Source organism: Equus asinus, chromosome 2 (assembly GCF_041296235.1).
Source record: "Equus asinus isolate D_3611 breed Donkey chromosome 2, EquAss-T2T_v2, whole genome shotgun sequence".
Lineage (NCBI taxonomy): Eukaryota > Metazoa > Chordata > Mammalia > Perissodactyla > Equidae > Equus > Equus asinus.
Window position 1 is genome coordinate 36,860,548 of NC_091791.1, and position 16,411 is coordinate 36,876,958.

General features: G+C 35.4%; 1 protein-coding gene across 2 annotated transcripts in view; it reads right to left on the reverse strand.

Moving 5' to 3' along the window:
• The window catches only part of KIF11 (kinesin family member 11), a 47,456-nt gene that overhangs the window by 14,955 nt on the left and 16,090 nt on the right, over window positions 1-16,411 (reverse strand). For both annotated transcript variants that reach the window (XM_014862944.3, XM_044754111.2), the window contains exons 10-16: window positions 12,977-13,065; window positions 7,891-7,978; window positions 7,085-7,273; window positions 5,967-6,174; window positions 4,865-5,037; window positions 3,091-3,216; window positions 2,413-2,571 (exon numbers count right to left, since the gene is read on the reverse strand). In XM_014862944.3, coding sequence (XP_014718430.3) covers window positions 2,413-2,571; window positions 3,091-3,216; window positions 4,865-5,037; window positions 5,967-6,174; window positions 7,085-7,273; window positions 7,891-7,978; window positions 12,977-13,065 — 1,032 coding nt within the window. The remainder of the gene's footprint in view (window positions 1-2,412; window positions 2,572-3,090; window positions 3,217-4,864; window positions 5,038-5,966; window positions 6,175-7,084; window positions 7,274-7,890; window positions 7,979-12,976; window positions 13,066-16,411) is intronic.

Here is a 16,411-nt window from a genome sequence, read left to right on the forward strand (position 1 = left end):
ACACTTCAACTTTTTTTCTATACTGACATGAAGTATTTTCCCATGGGTGAGAATTATACAAATTCCTAACAAGTGATCTTTAACTCCACCCCTCTCTTGCAGAGAAGAGAGGAGTGGAAGTAATATTAAAAGGACAATATTATAGGGATTTTTTTAAAAGTAAATAATTAGCAAACTTTTCTATTTTAACTATTATTAACAAATTACTTTCAGTGTACCTCAAAACCAAATACACCAACCAAATACACCAAGATGTCACATTATGTTTGAGAACCACTTAGACAAATATACACAGTTGTTTCTTAATTGATAACACTACTAAAAGGGAAAAGTAATGCTGATAATCTAATGGGTCAAGCAGTCCAAAAATATTATCAATTATTGCAGGTGAAACATTTTACAGAACCTAGTTGGATCATATTAATAAAATGTAAATAGTTTTACCTTTGCTCATACTTGGCATCTTTAAAAACAAGCTCTTACAGGCACATGACATGGTATGGACTTACATTGCAAAATGAGGAAGCTACACTAAAGACCAAGGGAGAGCTGAAAACGCATCCAGCATCCTTCTTCACTGTTCAGTCCATTAGCTGGCCAACATCTCTGAATATCACATCAGATGACAATACATATCTAACACTTTGAGTATGAATAAAGTCTGTCAGTATTTTTACTAGTCTCAAAGTAAAGAGAAATGCAGATATTATCAGATTTAGCTACTTCTAAATAGGTGTTCTGAGTTTTACATAATTGTTTTGTTAATGCTAACTTCAAGTTCTAGAAAATCTAAGAAACAGCTCACTTACTAAACTTGCTTCCTTAAAGCCAGGGATGTCAAACCATTCATGATACTTTTCAGATCATAGGTGTTTTGTTTGTTTTTAAACAATTGCTTACCAATTTTAAATATTTCAAAACAGCTAATTTATAAAAAGCTAATCTACCTTAGAATATATACCTAGAAAGTTCTAGACAGGTTTAAGGTAAATACCCCATGCAGAAGTATGAGAAATGGCTCCAATTTCAGATTTCAAGAATATGTTCTAGAAACATATAGAAGAGCCTCTCAAAAATGGATGCCTTTCAAGCAATATAATCACACTACCACTAGTAGATGATCTAAATATTGTTAGATGCTCACAGGCCTCAGTTTCCTCATTAGAAGACTGCACTAATAATAGAACCGGTATTTATATTGGTGGGAGGAATAAACACACAGTGAGTTGCTCAATATTAACTATTATTTTTGCTAATTTCTGATGTTAATCCTTTCTCTGAAAAGTTTCATGCTTATCAATTAAGGAAACAATCTTATTTTAAAGTTGCATTTATTCTTACCTAAAAATCTTGGAAGTGTTTCCCTTCTCATTTTGGGGGACATGAAATGAATTCCCCGTCCCTCACTTTCCAAAGAAAAAGAATCCTTTACTACTTACTAAATCATATCAGCAGTTTTACTGACTAGAGTTCTGTCATGTAGTAATAACCTCATTTAAAGTAAAACTTCAGACATTCATTACTAAGGTCTTAAGTATACCAGGAGTTGTTTTCCATGTATCTGACATTTATAGACTATGACTTCCCTGGTTTAGAGGTTTGGTTTAAAGCCTCATATACTTCATATAAATACATTATGTTTATAATCTATTAATAAAAATTAAGAATTGTATTAATTTACTGCAATTTAAATGTCTGACATTGATGAGACAGAAATAGTAAGAAAATGTAGGGCATAGTTTACAAAAGAAAATATCCATGTCACCCAGGAAAAAAACAATTTAACAAGTTATAATGTAGACACATGTTCTTTTTAAATGCTACAACCATTTTCTTCTAATTGTACTCCCAAAGGTATGTTTCTCCAGCTTCATCTTTCATCTTGGTATCAGGAAATGACTGTCTGTCTTATTGGGCTTTAGCGTAGGGTTCTACATGTAGCAAATGCTCAAATATTAACTGATCAAGAAAAGTATTCTCGGGGCCGGCCCAGTGGCACAGCGGTTAAGTGCACACGTTCCGATTCAGCAGCCCAGGATTCGCCGGTTCCGATCCCGGGTGCGGACATGGCAGCACTTGGTAAGCCATGCTGTGGCAGGCGTCCCACGTATAAAATAGAGGAAGATGGTCATGGAAGTTAGGTCAGGGCCCGTCTTCCTCAGCAAAAAAGAGGAGGACTGGCAGTACTTAGCTCAGGGCTAATCTTCCTCAAAAAAAAGAAAAGAAAAAAGAAAAGAAAAAGAAAAGTATTCTCAATTATTTTACATGAATTACTGTTAGAAGCACCAGTGGCTATGGTATTTTCAGGTTTCTAAATTAGTTATATAGCATTCAGATTGTGTAACAAAGATTATCAAGTTAAAGATCATAAAGCTTTCTTTTTACACTCCCCAAATCACCTAAGTAAGATACCTGTGAATGGATCTCCTTTAACGTCTTCAGGGCTTCAGTTAAGTTTTCACACAGCTTCCGTGACTCATCCAAGGAAGATACTGTATTTTCTTGCAGTTCATGTAGATTGCTACACAATGTACTAAGAAAGCCATCCATTTCTTTTTTCTGATCTTCTATCTTTAAAGAAAAAAATTAATTTCTTTCACTTTTTAAATTAAAAAGGCTTTTTTAGTTCATTTACTTTTTATTTTTTCGAATACATTACAAAATAGAAAAGGGAAAAAACAATATGCAAAGTTCCTTTCTCTCTCCAGTCCCTGGAAGCCCAGTCCCACTCATGCCTTTGAGACGACTGCTACGATTTTTAAACATTTCCAGATATTTTATGCATATTTAGGCATATATGCAAGCATATGTGTGTATACATTTATATATGTATCTTCCTCACCATCTATATGCTCTACATGCTACTATGTAAATGTGAACATTTATCTTGAAGTCATTCCCTCTCATTTTTCTTAGCCATGATTCTGCTGACCCTATCAATGGCAGAAAGCATCCTGTCTCCTCCCTCCTCCAGATTCCTTCTCACAACCCATGGGTTTTGCATGTAGACATATCTCCAGGTGTGGCCACAGAGTGTCTTTCTTAAACAACAATTCGATTTTGAGATATTAAGAATGTAACATTTGTTACCTTATTAGCCACTGTCAATGAAGTCTTGAAAATATGCTTTAGCTGGCTATTGATTTTCAGTATAGACACCACAGTCGGGGATAAAACTGTTTCCAGTGAACTTAGAAGATCAGTCTTAAGTATATTCTGGTTTTAAAAATAAACAAACAAGTCTTTCAAAAGAATATTTTCACTTCCATACACCTGGCTGGTTAAATGATATCTTAAAAACTTTAACTAAACACATGCATATTAAAATTCTAAATGTCCACTCTCTATTCTTTATAACCTACAAAGCCTATTTATTACTAGAGTTTATATTCAGCATGTCACTTAATCCTGGCTATAGTAATTTAGAAAATGGTCACTTGGTGTACAATAGACTCTTAATCATCTAATGCAACAATAGTCAGAAGAATTCAGAAGAGGGGAAAATGACAGTCATTTGATAAGATTTCAGCATTGCAAACAAAGGAAATTAAAAAAAAAACCCTACAAATACATTTTAACAAAATAAATTTCAAACAAGTTTAGGTTACTAGTCAGAAAGGCTGAGACCAATAACCTTCAAAAGTAGGCTGTGGGCTGCAAGTATTTAAATTTCAAGACCTAATGACTTATTGTATCAAAAGAACTTGTCAGGGTTCTTCTTCTTGTCAAGGTAGGTGGAAAGTTGAGAATGTATTATAGATTGAGAATTTTCATAAAAAGGAAAAAAAATTCCGACAAGTTCCTTTCACTAGGGGAGGGGTGAAGAACTATGAAGGAAATAATTAGTAAATACTTAAAAGATAACTGGTATTCTTTTGGAAAGAACAACTATCATACTAATTTCAACTCATGTGGGAACAGTAGTCATCTCTTTGACTCAACAAATAATTATAACTTGGTAGGAAGACATCAATAAATACAGACAACTATTTAGTGAATGAATCAATTTCCACAAAGTTAGTATCAAGAGAGCATCTTTTAATTTTGAAATTTGGGCAATGGAAGAAATCTATCAAATAGTGTCATACAAGCACTGAATCTAGGCAGTGTCAGCTAACATTTGTAGCATTTCCTTGGAAAATGTTCAACGAATATTGTTAAACTCAAAAAGGGAGGCAGAGAGCCTGCACAAAGAGGAAAACAAAGTAAGTGATATGGCCAAGAACTTCTTAGACAAAAGGTGCAATTACAAAATAAAGAGTACACAAATCAGGTATGGAGAAGGTAACATTGAGTGTAATTAGATGAGTGACTTATATAGAACTATGAAAAAGAGCCTTACAGTTAAGGCCCAGAAGCACTTAATCACACATATCTGAAACCACAAACTGTTATATGTGTTCCTAGAATTTTATAAGTTTTTTTTCTTGCACGTTTTTTCGTATTACTATAGTTATAAAATTAACCACTTAATATTCCCTTCTGTTTGGATCATTGTAACATCACCAGAACCATTCCAGGATTCCAATCTCTGAGCCAAGTGACAAACTGTAGGTCCCTTGATTTATTCTGGAGCTAAACCTACTCTTTCTTGTTATTAGAAGAGTTACTAACTTCTACTCTCAGTGTTACAAGCTATAAGCGAAAAAAGTTTCAAAGTTGGCTATATGTATTTGGAAATTAACATTTCTGGGAGAAAAAAACAGGGAAGAGATTTGTCTTTAAAAAATATAAACCTACTGTCTTAAAGCAATATGTTTATCATTGTGTCTAGTAAGGCTTAAGATGAAAGAAGAGCAGTTAACATTGTTTTAGAAGACTTATCAAATTAACCCTTCAAAAGTACTTTAGGAGATTTACTAACAATCAATGTCTGAAGTACAGTTTTACTTTCTGCTGCTAATGATTGTTCTTCTAACATGATGTTAGAAATCTGAGAAACACGTGTAGACACATTTTCTGGAATAGACGTGAGAGATCCGAGTGCTGCTGTAGTAATGGCATCTAATGCAGAGACACTGGAAGACAGCAGGTTACCTTTACAAAGACAAAAGCAAATTTGACATAAATATATTTAAATATAGTTAAGATCACTTCAAAGAGGTTGCCAAAATTATATCCTTGGTGGGAAAATTGTAATAACAAATAAGCTTAAAATAATTGGCTCACTACATAAGGAAATATTTTAAATATAAATTATATATGTTCTATAGCAGTCTGTAAGCATTTGACATATTTATAGGTATATCAGGCCCATAATTATAACTCACAGTAAACCAAGAATTATAATATTTATTCTAAAATTAATCTCCAAAAGTAATATATAGTATTACAGTAGGTAAAAGAGGTTATAAAAGAAAAGAGAAACTAGAAATCAATTAACAAAATTCATAGTGGTTGGCTCTAAGTGACTAGATTATAGGCAATTTAAAAAAATTTTACATTTCTGCATCTTCCAAATTTTCTATAATGAGGATAACACTTTCATAAGTAAAATAGTAAAGATATTTTTGTAAATGAAGATAACAATGGCTATGGTTAAAAATGATACACATATTCTGACAATATAGCAAATATTCAAGATATACATTCTTGAAAGAAAAAAAGTTGCAGAATGTTTATGCACAGAAAACTTCTAGAAGGAAACTCATGAAATTTAACAGTAATAGCTATGAAGAATGATGCAAAGTCAGGGATTAAGGGGACTTTTACTTCTAAAGTTTATACACAGTTTACTGTTTAATAGACATAACATTTTACAGAAAACAACAACAAAAAATAACTAAGATTTGTTTTAATTCAAAGACAGTAAAAGCATTAACCCTTAGTCTGAACAGACAGTGGTATTATTGGAAGAGACTAGAGATACTGTCACCTGAGTTTTTTATGACATTAAATGATCAATTTGAAATTAGTCTCACACTAAACACACACGCACTTGAATCATCAGCAATGCTTGAACTTACCAAACAAGGTCTTGTGAACTTCTAGCATGGCCTTTTGTTTTGAGCTGCCATCCTTAATTAATTCCTCCATACTATTAAACAGACTATTCAGGTTTTTGCCAAAAATATCTCGAGCTTCTGCATTGTGCTCATCAACTGCTTTCTTACGATCCAGTTTGGAATGGAGACCAGATACATCTTTTGTAGTTTCTTCAACTGTGTTAAGCAACTAAACATGATTTTTAAAAACAAATGTTGATAAGATGGACATGATGAAAGCAGTCTAACGAAAATATCTGTGCTATGTAAGGATTTCTCCTGATAAGAACTAGTAAGTTTTATACATCATATCAGAAGAAATTTTTAAACTCATGGATAGATCCAGGAATGTTTATTTCCCCTCCCCTAGCCATTTAGGCATGGAAAACTGATTCTACCAATCTTTTATAGTAATTATGCTCCCTCACAAACTTTTTTCCTATTATGTGTTACTATTTCCTCAAAAGTACACCTAATGAAACATCAAACACTTTCAACATCTTCCATCATCAGAACGTACTAAATTTTTGATGACTGATTAGTTTTAACCACAACCACAGGGGAAAGCATCAACATCATTATTCTAAATGTCCACAAAGTATATTAAAGTCATGTTCTATTTTCAAAGCTTCAGGAATAGGGGCTGGCCCTGTGGCTGAGTGGTTAAGTTTGGGTGCTCTGCTTTGGTGGCCCAGGACTTTGCCAGTTCGGATCCTGGACGCAGACATGGCACTGCTCGTCAGGCCACGCTGAGGCGGCATCCCACATAACACAACCAGAGGCACTCACAACTAGAACATACAACTACGTACTGGGGGTCTTTGGGGAGAAGAAGAAAAATAAAAAGATTGGCAATGGTTGTTAGCTCAGGTGCCAATCTTTTAAAAAAAACCCAAAACTTCAGAAATAGTTTTTTCTAAAGTTAGCATCTCTAGTGAAAAAAATTTAGATGAAATAGTAAAATACTATTTTTTAAATTGATAGAAATACCATTTGGGGTGAATAAATAGAATTTCATAATTAATGCTTAAGCAAAGAAAGTCACTTTTACCCATTCTCTAATTTCTTTAATGTGGTACAAATCAAAACGAAGGACAAACCCTGCTGGCAGCGTCATGAAGCTTCTCTTCAGTACTTTCCAAAGCTGATGTGATATATTCTTCTTTAACAAGCTGTAATTTAGTTTCTTGTAAATGTTTCTGAGTGGTTTCAAGTTCCTGTGTCTTATTTTGCAGGTCAGATTTACACTGGTCAAGTTCATTTTTATTATCCATAAACAATTCTGTAACCTAAACATAACATATTAAACATTTTTTTTAAGAATAAAAAAATGCTGACCTGCTTGGTGAGACACCTGGCTAGTTCAAAATATAGTATCAGAAGAACCAAACAAATTATTTCCATGTAAAAGCTGTAACAAGTTACCAGGTAGGTTAGCACATTTCATATGGTGTCTGGTTTCTTCCTAAAATTTCATTAAAAATAAAGTAACAGGTTCTAGTGTAGTGGTCCTAATTCTGCAGGTTCCTTCCAACACTGCCACCTGCAGGATGGCACAGAAGGGTCAAGTCTTTCCACTTAACTTATTTAACGTCTTGTTTCTCCCAACACCTACATTCCCTCATCTGATAACTATGTTTTTGAAAATGTCTCAGCATTCACTATTTAGCTTTAACAATAAAATCACTCAATTCAGTTAACTTCTTGTGATGTTGCATTAATATAAATGTCAAAAGAGACGGCTTCATTATCATTGATGACAGTAAAACTATGATACTACTTACTTTTAGCATAAGGGTCAGCAAGGAAAAAACCTTGGGGAAAAAATATCAGGTCCCTCACATTCTGGCATTTTCTTTCAATATCTGCTTTCTACATAACATTCAATATTGTTCTGAACGCTTACCCTGCTTAGCTCCTCCTCGATGGCACTGATTTTTTCAATCAATTCTACAATCTGTTCTTCTTGAACAGTTAGTTTTCCACTCATGGCTCTAAAAAAAGTTTAATATAAGTTTAACAGTTAATATTTTTTCCTAATTCCTATAAAAGATATTCTAACACATGGGGCAACAAAAGACCGCGAATTGCTAAAGCAATCCTGAGCAAGAAAAACAAAGCCGGCGGAATCACAATCCCTGATTTCAAAGCATACTACAAAGCTACAGTGATCAAAACAGCATGGTACTGGTACAAAAACAGGTCCACAGATCAATGGAACAGAATTGAAAGCCCAGAGATAAAACCACACATCTATGGACAGCTAATCTTCAACAAAGGAGCAGAGGGCCTACAATGGAGAAAAGAAAGTCTCTTTAACAAATTGTGCTGGGAAAACTGGACAGCCACATGTAAAAGATTGAAAATTGACCATTCTTTTTCACCACACACCAAAATAAACTCAAAATGGATCAAAGACCTAAAGATTAGGCCGGAAACAATAAGTCTTCTGGAAGAGAATATAGGCAGTACACTCTTTGACATCAGTTCCAAAAGAATCTTTTCAGACACTATAACTCCTCAGTTGAGGGAAACAATAGAAAGAATAAACAAATGGGACTTCATCAGACTAAAGAGCTTCTTCAAGGCAAGGGAAAACAGGATTGAAACAAGAAAACAGCCCACTAATTGGGAAAAAATATTTACAAGCCACTTATCTGACAAAGGGTTAATCTCCATAATATACAAAGAACTCACACGGCTCAACAACAAAAAAACAAACAACCCGATCAAAAAATGGGCAGAGGACATGAACAGACATTTCTTAAAAGAAGATATGAATATGGCCAATAGACACATGAAAAGATGTTCATCATCGCTAATCATCAGGGAAATGCAAATCAAAACTACACTAAGATATCACCTTACACCTGGTTAGATTGGCAAAAACATCCAAAACCAAGAGCGACAAATGTTGGAGAGGTTGTGGAGAAAAAGGAACCCTCATACACTGTTGGTGGGAATGCAAACTGGTACAGCCACTATGGAAAACAGTATGGAGATTTCTCAAAAAGTTAAAAATCGAAATACCCTATGACCCAGCCATCCCATTACTGGGTATCTATCCTGAGAACCTGAAATCAGAAATCCCAAGAGTCACTTGCACCCCTATGTTCATCGCAGCATTATTTACAATAGCCAAGACGTGGAACCAACCTACATGCCCAGAAACTGATGATTGGATAAAGAAGATGTGGTATATATACACAATGGAATACTACTCAGCCATAAAAAAAGACAAAATTGGCCCATTCACAGCAACGTGGATGGACCTCGAGAGTATTATGTTAAGCGAAATAAGCCAGTCAGAGAAAGATGAACTCTATATGACTCCACTCATAGGTGGAAGTTAGTATATTGACAAGGAGATCTGATCGGTGGTTACCAGGGAAAAGGGGGGGTGGGGGGAGGGCACAAAGGGGGAAGTGGTGTACCCACAACATGACTAACAAGAATGTACAACTGAAATCTCACAAGGTTGTAATCTATCATAACATTAAAAAAAATAATAATAAAAAAAATTAAAAAATAAAAAAAGATATTCTAACACAATTGTGGCAGTTACACATCATCTCTATCATTTAATGGTGATAATGATGCCTAAGTGTCAATAAGCAATAAATACAAATTGCAAAAAACAATATATTCCTTGTCCTTGTTTTATAAATGGACCATTTTTCTTGTTATCTTCATTTTAAAATGGAGAGTTCCTCCCTATGAGGGGAAGAAAGCATGTGTGCATATAAAATTTGAGAAGCTACAAAGCTGACAAAAGACCGTAACTTACAGAGAGTAGAGATGGGGGGATACAACCTACGCGTCTGTTTTCAGGAATATAGAGTATAAGCAGGACACCCAGAATCCAGGAAAAGTTTGGGACTTGAAGGCATCAGGTGTCGCAGGAGGAGGAGGTGAGATAAGGGGCTAAAAACTAAAGAATTGAATTAAAGTATATATACAGAGCAATTACACCTGCTGCCCCTGCCCACATACTCCAATACACACCCAACACACACAGCCACTGTCACTACAAAATCCTCATGCGATCAAAAGTTTATTCTCTAGAGCACTCAGCACTGCTGACATTTTGAACCAGATGATTCTGGTCCACTTTAATGGGTCTTTCTGATTTCCTGAGCATTAGCAAGTTTCAGAAGTAAGTGCTGAAACTTGTATTCTTCTAGTTCCTTCATAACTACCAACAATTTTCTATTCCACAATGAGCTTACATGATAAAGATTCTTCCCCCCCCCCCCCCCCCCCCGAGGAAGATTTGCCCTGAGCTAACATCTGTTGCCAATCCTCCTCTTTTGGTATGTGAGGCGCTACCACAGCATGGCCACTGTTGAGTGGTGTAGGTCCATGCCTAGGAACCGAACCCAGGCCACAGAAGCAGAGTGCACCCAATTTAACCACTAGGTCACTGGGGCTGGCCCACAAAGATTCTTTTGTGAATGCAAATTTCCTCAAATTATTAGCTAGAGATATCGTTGATAAAGGAAAAGCTAAAACTGAGATGTAAGAGGAGAATTAATTTTAAGTCTTTTGATTAACTATACTCGTTCTTTATTGGAAATGGGTCTTTTATGTAGAATGGGATATCTGAAATGCTTTTCTTACACTGAATGTACAAGAGGTAATGCAACATTGTTATTTCCTGGATGACACAGTTTTGATATAGTTTTAAAAGGTCTATTAAGTGTGGGGTAAATAATGCATTATCCTGTTTTAAATGTTGGTTGCAGCTTTTGTGATCCTTCTCTGACTTGCAGTGTAATAATTCCAAAAGCTTTTTCAGAAAGAACTTTGTTTCAGATTACGCCTCATATCTATTAGAGAGCAATCTTTTCAATCACAGGATTGACAAACTAGAAATAAAGTTAGTTCCTATCTAAAATACATCAAAGAAATGGACAAGAGAAGATAAGAAAATTAGACCATCAGTCCATGAGGTCCAATGTTTGACTACTAAGAGCAGAAGATACTCTCTTACCAAATTAAAGGAGAAAACCACTTGAAGACATTCATTGATTGCCTACTAAGCAGCCATTTCCAGCATCCAGATTTCCTTTGGGGAATGACTCTCAGTCAAGCTATAGGGGGCTAGGCGCGGCCAGACCCTATCCCTGGATCCAGGGAGTAAGCCTAACTGCTCAAGACCATCAGGGAAATTCAAGTCCCTTGCTAGTTACTGGTACATACATGGACACAACTCAGGCCTAAACTAACCAATCAGTGATGTTCCCCTGGCCAGTTTTGCTGGTTAAAGGGTAGGCAGCCTCTCATCCGTACTGGACATGAATGAGACAGCAGGTAGCTGCTCTGCTGCTGATCACCATGCTTGATGACCAGCCAGCCCTGGGAGAAGGCCACCACTCAGGACAGGAGGGGGAAGACACAGAAACCGGATCCTTGAGTCACAGGATTAAACAACTATGAAGCTCATTCTATCCCTTGATGTTTTAAGACACTTTAAATTGGTTTTCTAGCAACAAGAGCAGTCTGATACCAAACTTAAAGGTATAAAAAGTGTTTGTTGAATAAAAATTAATGTATAAAATATATAAAACGGTAGAAATAGGAACACCTATGAAGTGAACATTCAAAAAATATAATCAAACACTGTAGTGTGTATGATGTAGAAGTATAATCTGAAAACCAGAGAAACAGAAAAGAAAGAAAAGAATAAAAAATACCAAGTAAAAGAATTAAGTGCAGGGGGCCGGCCCAGTGGCCTAGCGGTTAAGTTCATGTGCTCCGCTTCAGTGGCCGGGATCCCAAGTGTGGACCTACACACTGCTTATCAAACCATGCTGTGGCAGGCGTCCCACACATAAAGCAGAGAAAGATGGGGACGGATGATAGCTCAGAGCCAATCTTTCTCAACAAAAAGAGGAGGATTAGCAGCGGATGTTAGCTCAAGGCTAATCCTCGTCAAAAAAAGAATTAAGTGCAAATTTACGAAAGAATTTTTTGTAAAAATTTTTTTGCCCACTGGGTATGGGCTATGAAAGAACCAAACAAAACTAAAGTCACATAAAAAAAATAAAAGGAGGACTATTGTTTAATAACCTGTGATACTAGTAGACTATAAATTTGAACATTTGTAAAGTTAGCATATGAACCAATTAGGAGGATGTAGCACATTATAACTGAAAATAACATGGAAAAAACTGAGTTTATTAAATGATTTATATACTTTTACAACGGTCATATAGTGAAACATCTATAAAAAAAGTGAGCCAAAGATTATAGTAAAATGCTTTTAGTTATTATCAATTAGCTCTAAATACATTTTCTCATTATCAATAATTTTTAAAATGTCCTGTGAAAGTCACCCTCCTTAATATCTTCAAAGATAAATGCAATCAGGAATTTTCAAGTTTTAATCCTTAGCATCCCACTTGCCTTCTGCCCTTGTTTAATCTGTTGTTGTTTCTACATAAAGCTTCAGTAGAAGCTTTCCTTTGGACAAACTACTCAAAGGCTTAAAAGTGAAGAGATTCCTGGTTGCCAGGGGTTGGGGATCATTGGGGAAGAGGAGTGGGTATGACTAGAAAGGGGTAGCAAGATGGAGATCTTTGTGATGACAGGAATGTTCTCCATCTTAATTGTAGAACTACGCGAATCTACAAATGTGATAAAATGGCATAGAATTATACACATTGTACCAATGTCAATTTCTCAGTTTTGATACCGTACGAACGTTATGTAAAAGGTAACCATTAGGGGAAACTGGGAGAAAAATACATGAGACCTCTCTGCACTCTTCCTGCAACTTCATGTGAATCTATAATTATTTAAAATAAAAGTTATATAAAAAGTTTTTAAACTGTTTGATAACTACTTGTTAACGTCAAAACAAAAAGAAGCAATTAAAGGCACTAGGTACAAAGATATAAAGATTTACTGTCAAAAAGTAACTTTTACTTCAAACAGGCTATCAGAAATTGCTTATTCTTAGACATGAATTTCCATAGCCAAGGGCTTACCTATAATTTTCTTCAGAAATGTACACCCCATTTTTTTCACGGGCTGCAGCAAGATCTCGTTTCAGACGCTCTATCTCTTCTGTATATTCCTACAAAAGAAGAATGTTGTAGGTGTCAATTTAGCACTGAACTTTTTTTTCATTCAGTTTGGGGAGGACATGTAACAAATAAAACATAAACTTAGCCCTTTCATGTTTTTTAAAACATAAAAAAGTAGGCTAAAAAGTCATAACCATACTTTTAATTCAATACTAAGCTGTTTAGAATAAAGTCTTTCAATAGCTTTCAAAGCTCCTTTAAATGCACTCACTGTAAAAATATGGACTTCTGAAGAAAAAACACAGCCTCCAGTACCCAGGTTGGTATCCAAATGCATTTCACATTAAAATGAACCCAGATTCCTCAGAGAAGTGTCTGGTTCTCCGACTGGGGCAAGAAACATTCAAGATGAACCTGGAATACCTTGGCAAACAAAATAGGAAGGAAGCTAACAAACCGTGGCTAGTGAAGAGGACTCAAGAACCCACTTGAAGAGGTACTGACTAGCCAAAGAAGGGACAAAGTGACTATCAGGGAGGATAAGAACTACAATGGGCTAACACAAATATTTTATGTCCATGAGTTTATAATGACATTAAGAAAGCTAGGAAACCAAATCATTATTCTCAAAACTGTCAAATAAAGGAACAAATCAAGCATTTCTCCTGCGTTTACTATAAGAAGCATATGCCTGGGTAGCTGAGGGAAGGTTCCTTGTTATGAAAGTAGTCTGGCAATCAGTTAAGAAAGAACTGAATTAGAAAATTACCATTCTGCAACCCTTAAAAAACAAATGGATCACGTCTTTGAATATCATCAATTCCCCACAAAAAGAGAAAGAACCAGACATTCTGTGCTTCCTGGTGGGAGAACACACCATCAATTATGAAGTAGTCTTAGCAAAAATATGTAAATAAGATCAAACTTTAATCTATCAAGTCTCAAAATCCAACTACCAGTTTATAAAAAATACAAAGAACAGAATATGTCAAAAGACACTAGGGGAAAACTCTACAGGACAAATAATACGGGTACTTCCACAAACAAATTGTAAAGGGAGAAAAAAAATGCAAGGAGAAACTACGTATTCAGACCAAAAGATACATCAGAAAATTGCAAAGGGTAATAAGGCAAAGGAAACCAGGAACAAAGCAAAAAGACAACCCACCAACTAGGAGAAAATATTTGCAAATCATATATCTAACAAGCAGTTAATCTCCAAAATATATAAAGAACTCACACAACTCAACAACAAAAAACAAACAACCTGATCAAAAAATGGGCAAAGAATATGAACAGACATTTTTCCAAAGAAGATATTCAAGTGTCCAACAGGCACATGAAAAGATGTTCAACATCATCACTAATCATTAGAAAAATGCAAATCAAAACTACAATGAGATATCACATTACATCCATTAGAATGGCTATAATTACTAAGACAAAAAATAACAAACATTGGAGAGGATGTGGAGAAAGGGAACCCTCATACCACTGGTAGCAATGCGAACTGGTGCAGCTACTACGGAAAACAGTATGGAGATTTCTCGAAAACTTAAAAATAGAAATACCACACAATCCAGCTATCCCACTACTGGGTATTTATCCAAAGAACTTGAAATCAACAATACAAAGAAACTTATGCACCCCTATGTTCACTGCAGCATTATTCACAATAGCCAAGACGTGGAAGCAAGCCCACTGCCCATTGACTGATGGATAAAGAAGAAGTGGTATATATACAATGGAATGCTACTCAGCCATAACAAAAGACAAAGTTGTCCCATTTGCAACAACATGGATGGGTCGACCTTGAGGGTGTTATGTTGAGCAAAATAAGCCATACAGAGAAAGATAAACACTGTATGATTTCACTCATGTGGAAGATAAACACATGGACCAAGAACAGATTAGTGGTTACGAGAGGGAAAGGGGGTTTGAGGGTGGGCATAAGGGATAAAGGGCACATATATATGGTGACTGACAAATAATAACGTACAATTGAAATTTCACAGTGTTATAAACTATTATGACCTCAATAAAAAATACCACAAAGGGTAAAACTTATTTGGATCCTAAAACAACTATTAAAAAATATGTATACATTGAAAAACTTGGAATTTCAAACACTGACTGAATACTCTATCATATTAAAGAAATATTTTCAAATATTTTTAGATTTAAAAATAGCATTAGGGTTCAAAAGATTCAAATGTCTAAATAAAATCAGTGCTTATAAAAGAGCCTGGTATTTTTAAAATAATGAATATAAAATCACTGTAGTGTTTCTCAGATCCTGACAATTTTGGGAGCCTTTATGAAGAAAGTAGCTTTCTCATATAAACCTCCTTTTAAACTGTCTACCTGATTCCAAGAGTTCTTACCTAGCTACAGTAATTAAAACTGTGTGGTACTGGTGGAGGGCCAGACTTATAAATCCATGGAACAGAACAGAGAGCCCAGAGATAGGCCCACACAAAACTATGCCCAATTGATTTTTCAGAAAAGTGCAAAATCAATTCAATGAAGAAAATATATCCTTTTCAACAAAGGATACTAAAGCAATCCAGATACCCCAGAGGTGAAAAAAATGTGCCCTGACCTAAGTCTTACATCTTATCAAAAATCAACTCAGAATGGATCATGGACTTAAATGTGAAACGTGGAAATATAAAACTTTCCAAAAACAAAAATGGAAAAAATCTTCAGTATCTAGAGCTAGGCAGAGAGTTCTGAGAATTGACACCAAAAGCACAATTCATAAAAGTAAAAATTGATAAGTTAGGCCACGTGGAAATTAAAAACTTTTGCTCTCCAAAATTCCATATGAAAAGGATGAGAGGAGAAGCTACAGACTGGGAGAAAATAACTGTAAACACTTGTGACAAAGGACTAGCATCTAGAATATATTGAGAACTTTAAAGTCACACAAAAAAAACCCCAAATAATCCAATTGGAAAATAGACCTAAATAGAGGAACAGACATTTCACCAAAGAGGATATACAAACAGCAAATAAGCACACGAAATGATATTCAACATCATTAGACATTAGAGAAATGCAAGTTAAAACCCATCACACTTGGGAGAATGGCTAAAATAAAAAAGTTACTACACCAAATGCTGGCAAGGATGTGGAGAAACTAGATCACTCAAACATTGCTAATGGGAATGTAAAACAGTACAGCTACTCTGGAAAACAGCTTGGTAGTTCCTTAAAATTGTAAAGATTCAGGGGCTGGCCCCGTGGCTTAGAGATTAAATTCGGTGTACTCCACTTCCACAGCCTGGGTTTGGTTCCCAGGTAGAGACATACACGACTCATCAGCGGCCATACTGTGGCAGTGACCCCCATACAAATTAGAGGAAGATTTACACAATGACAGCTCAGGGCAAA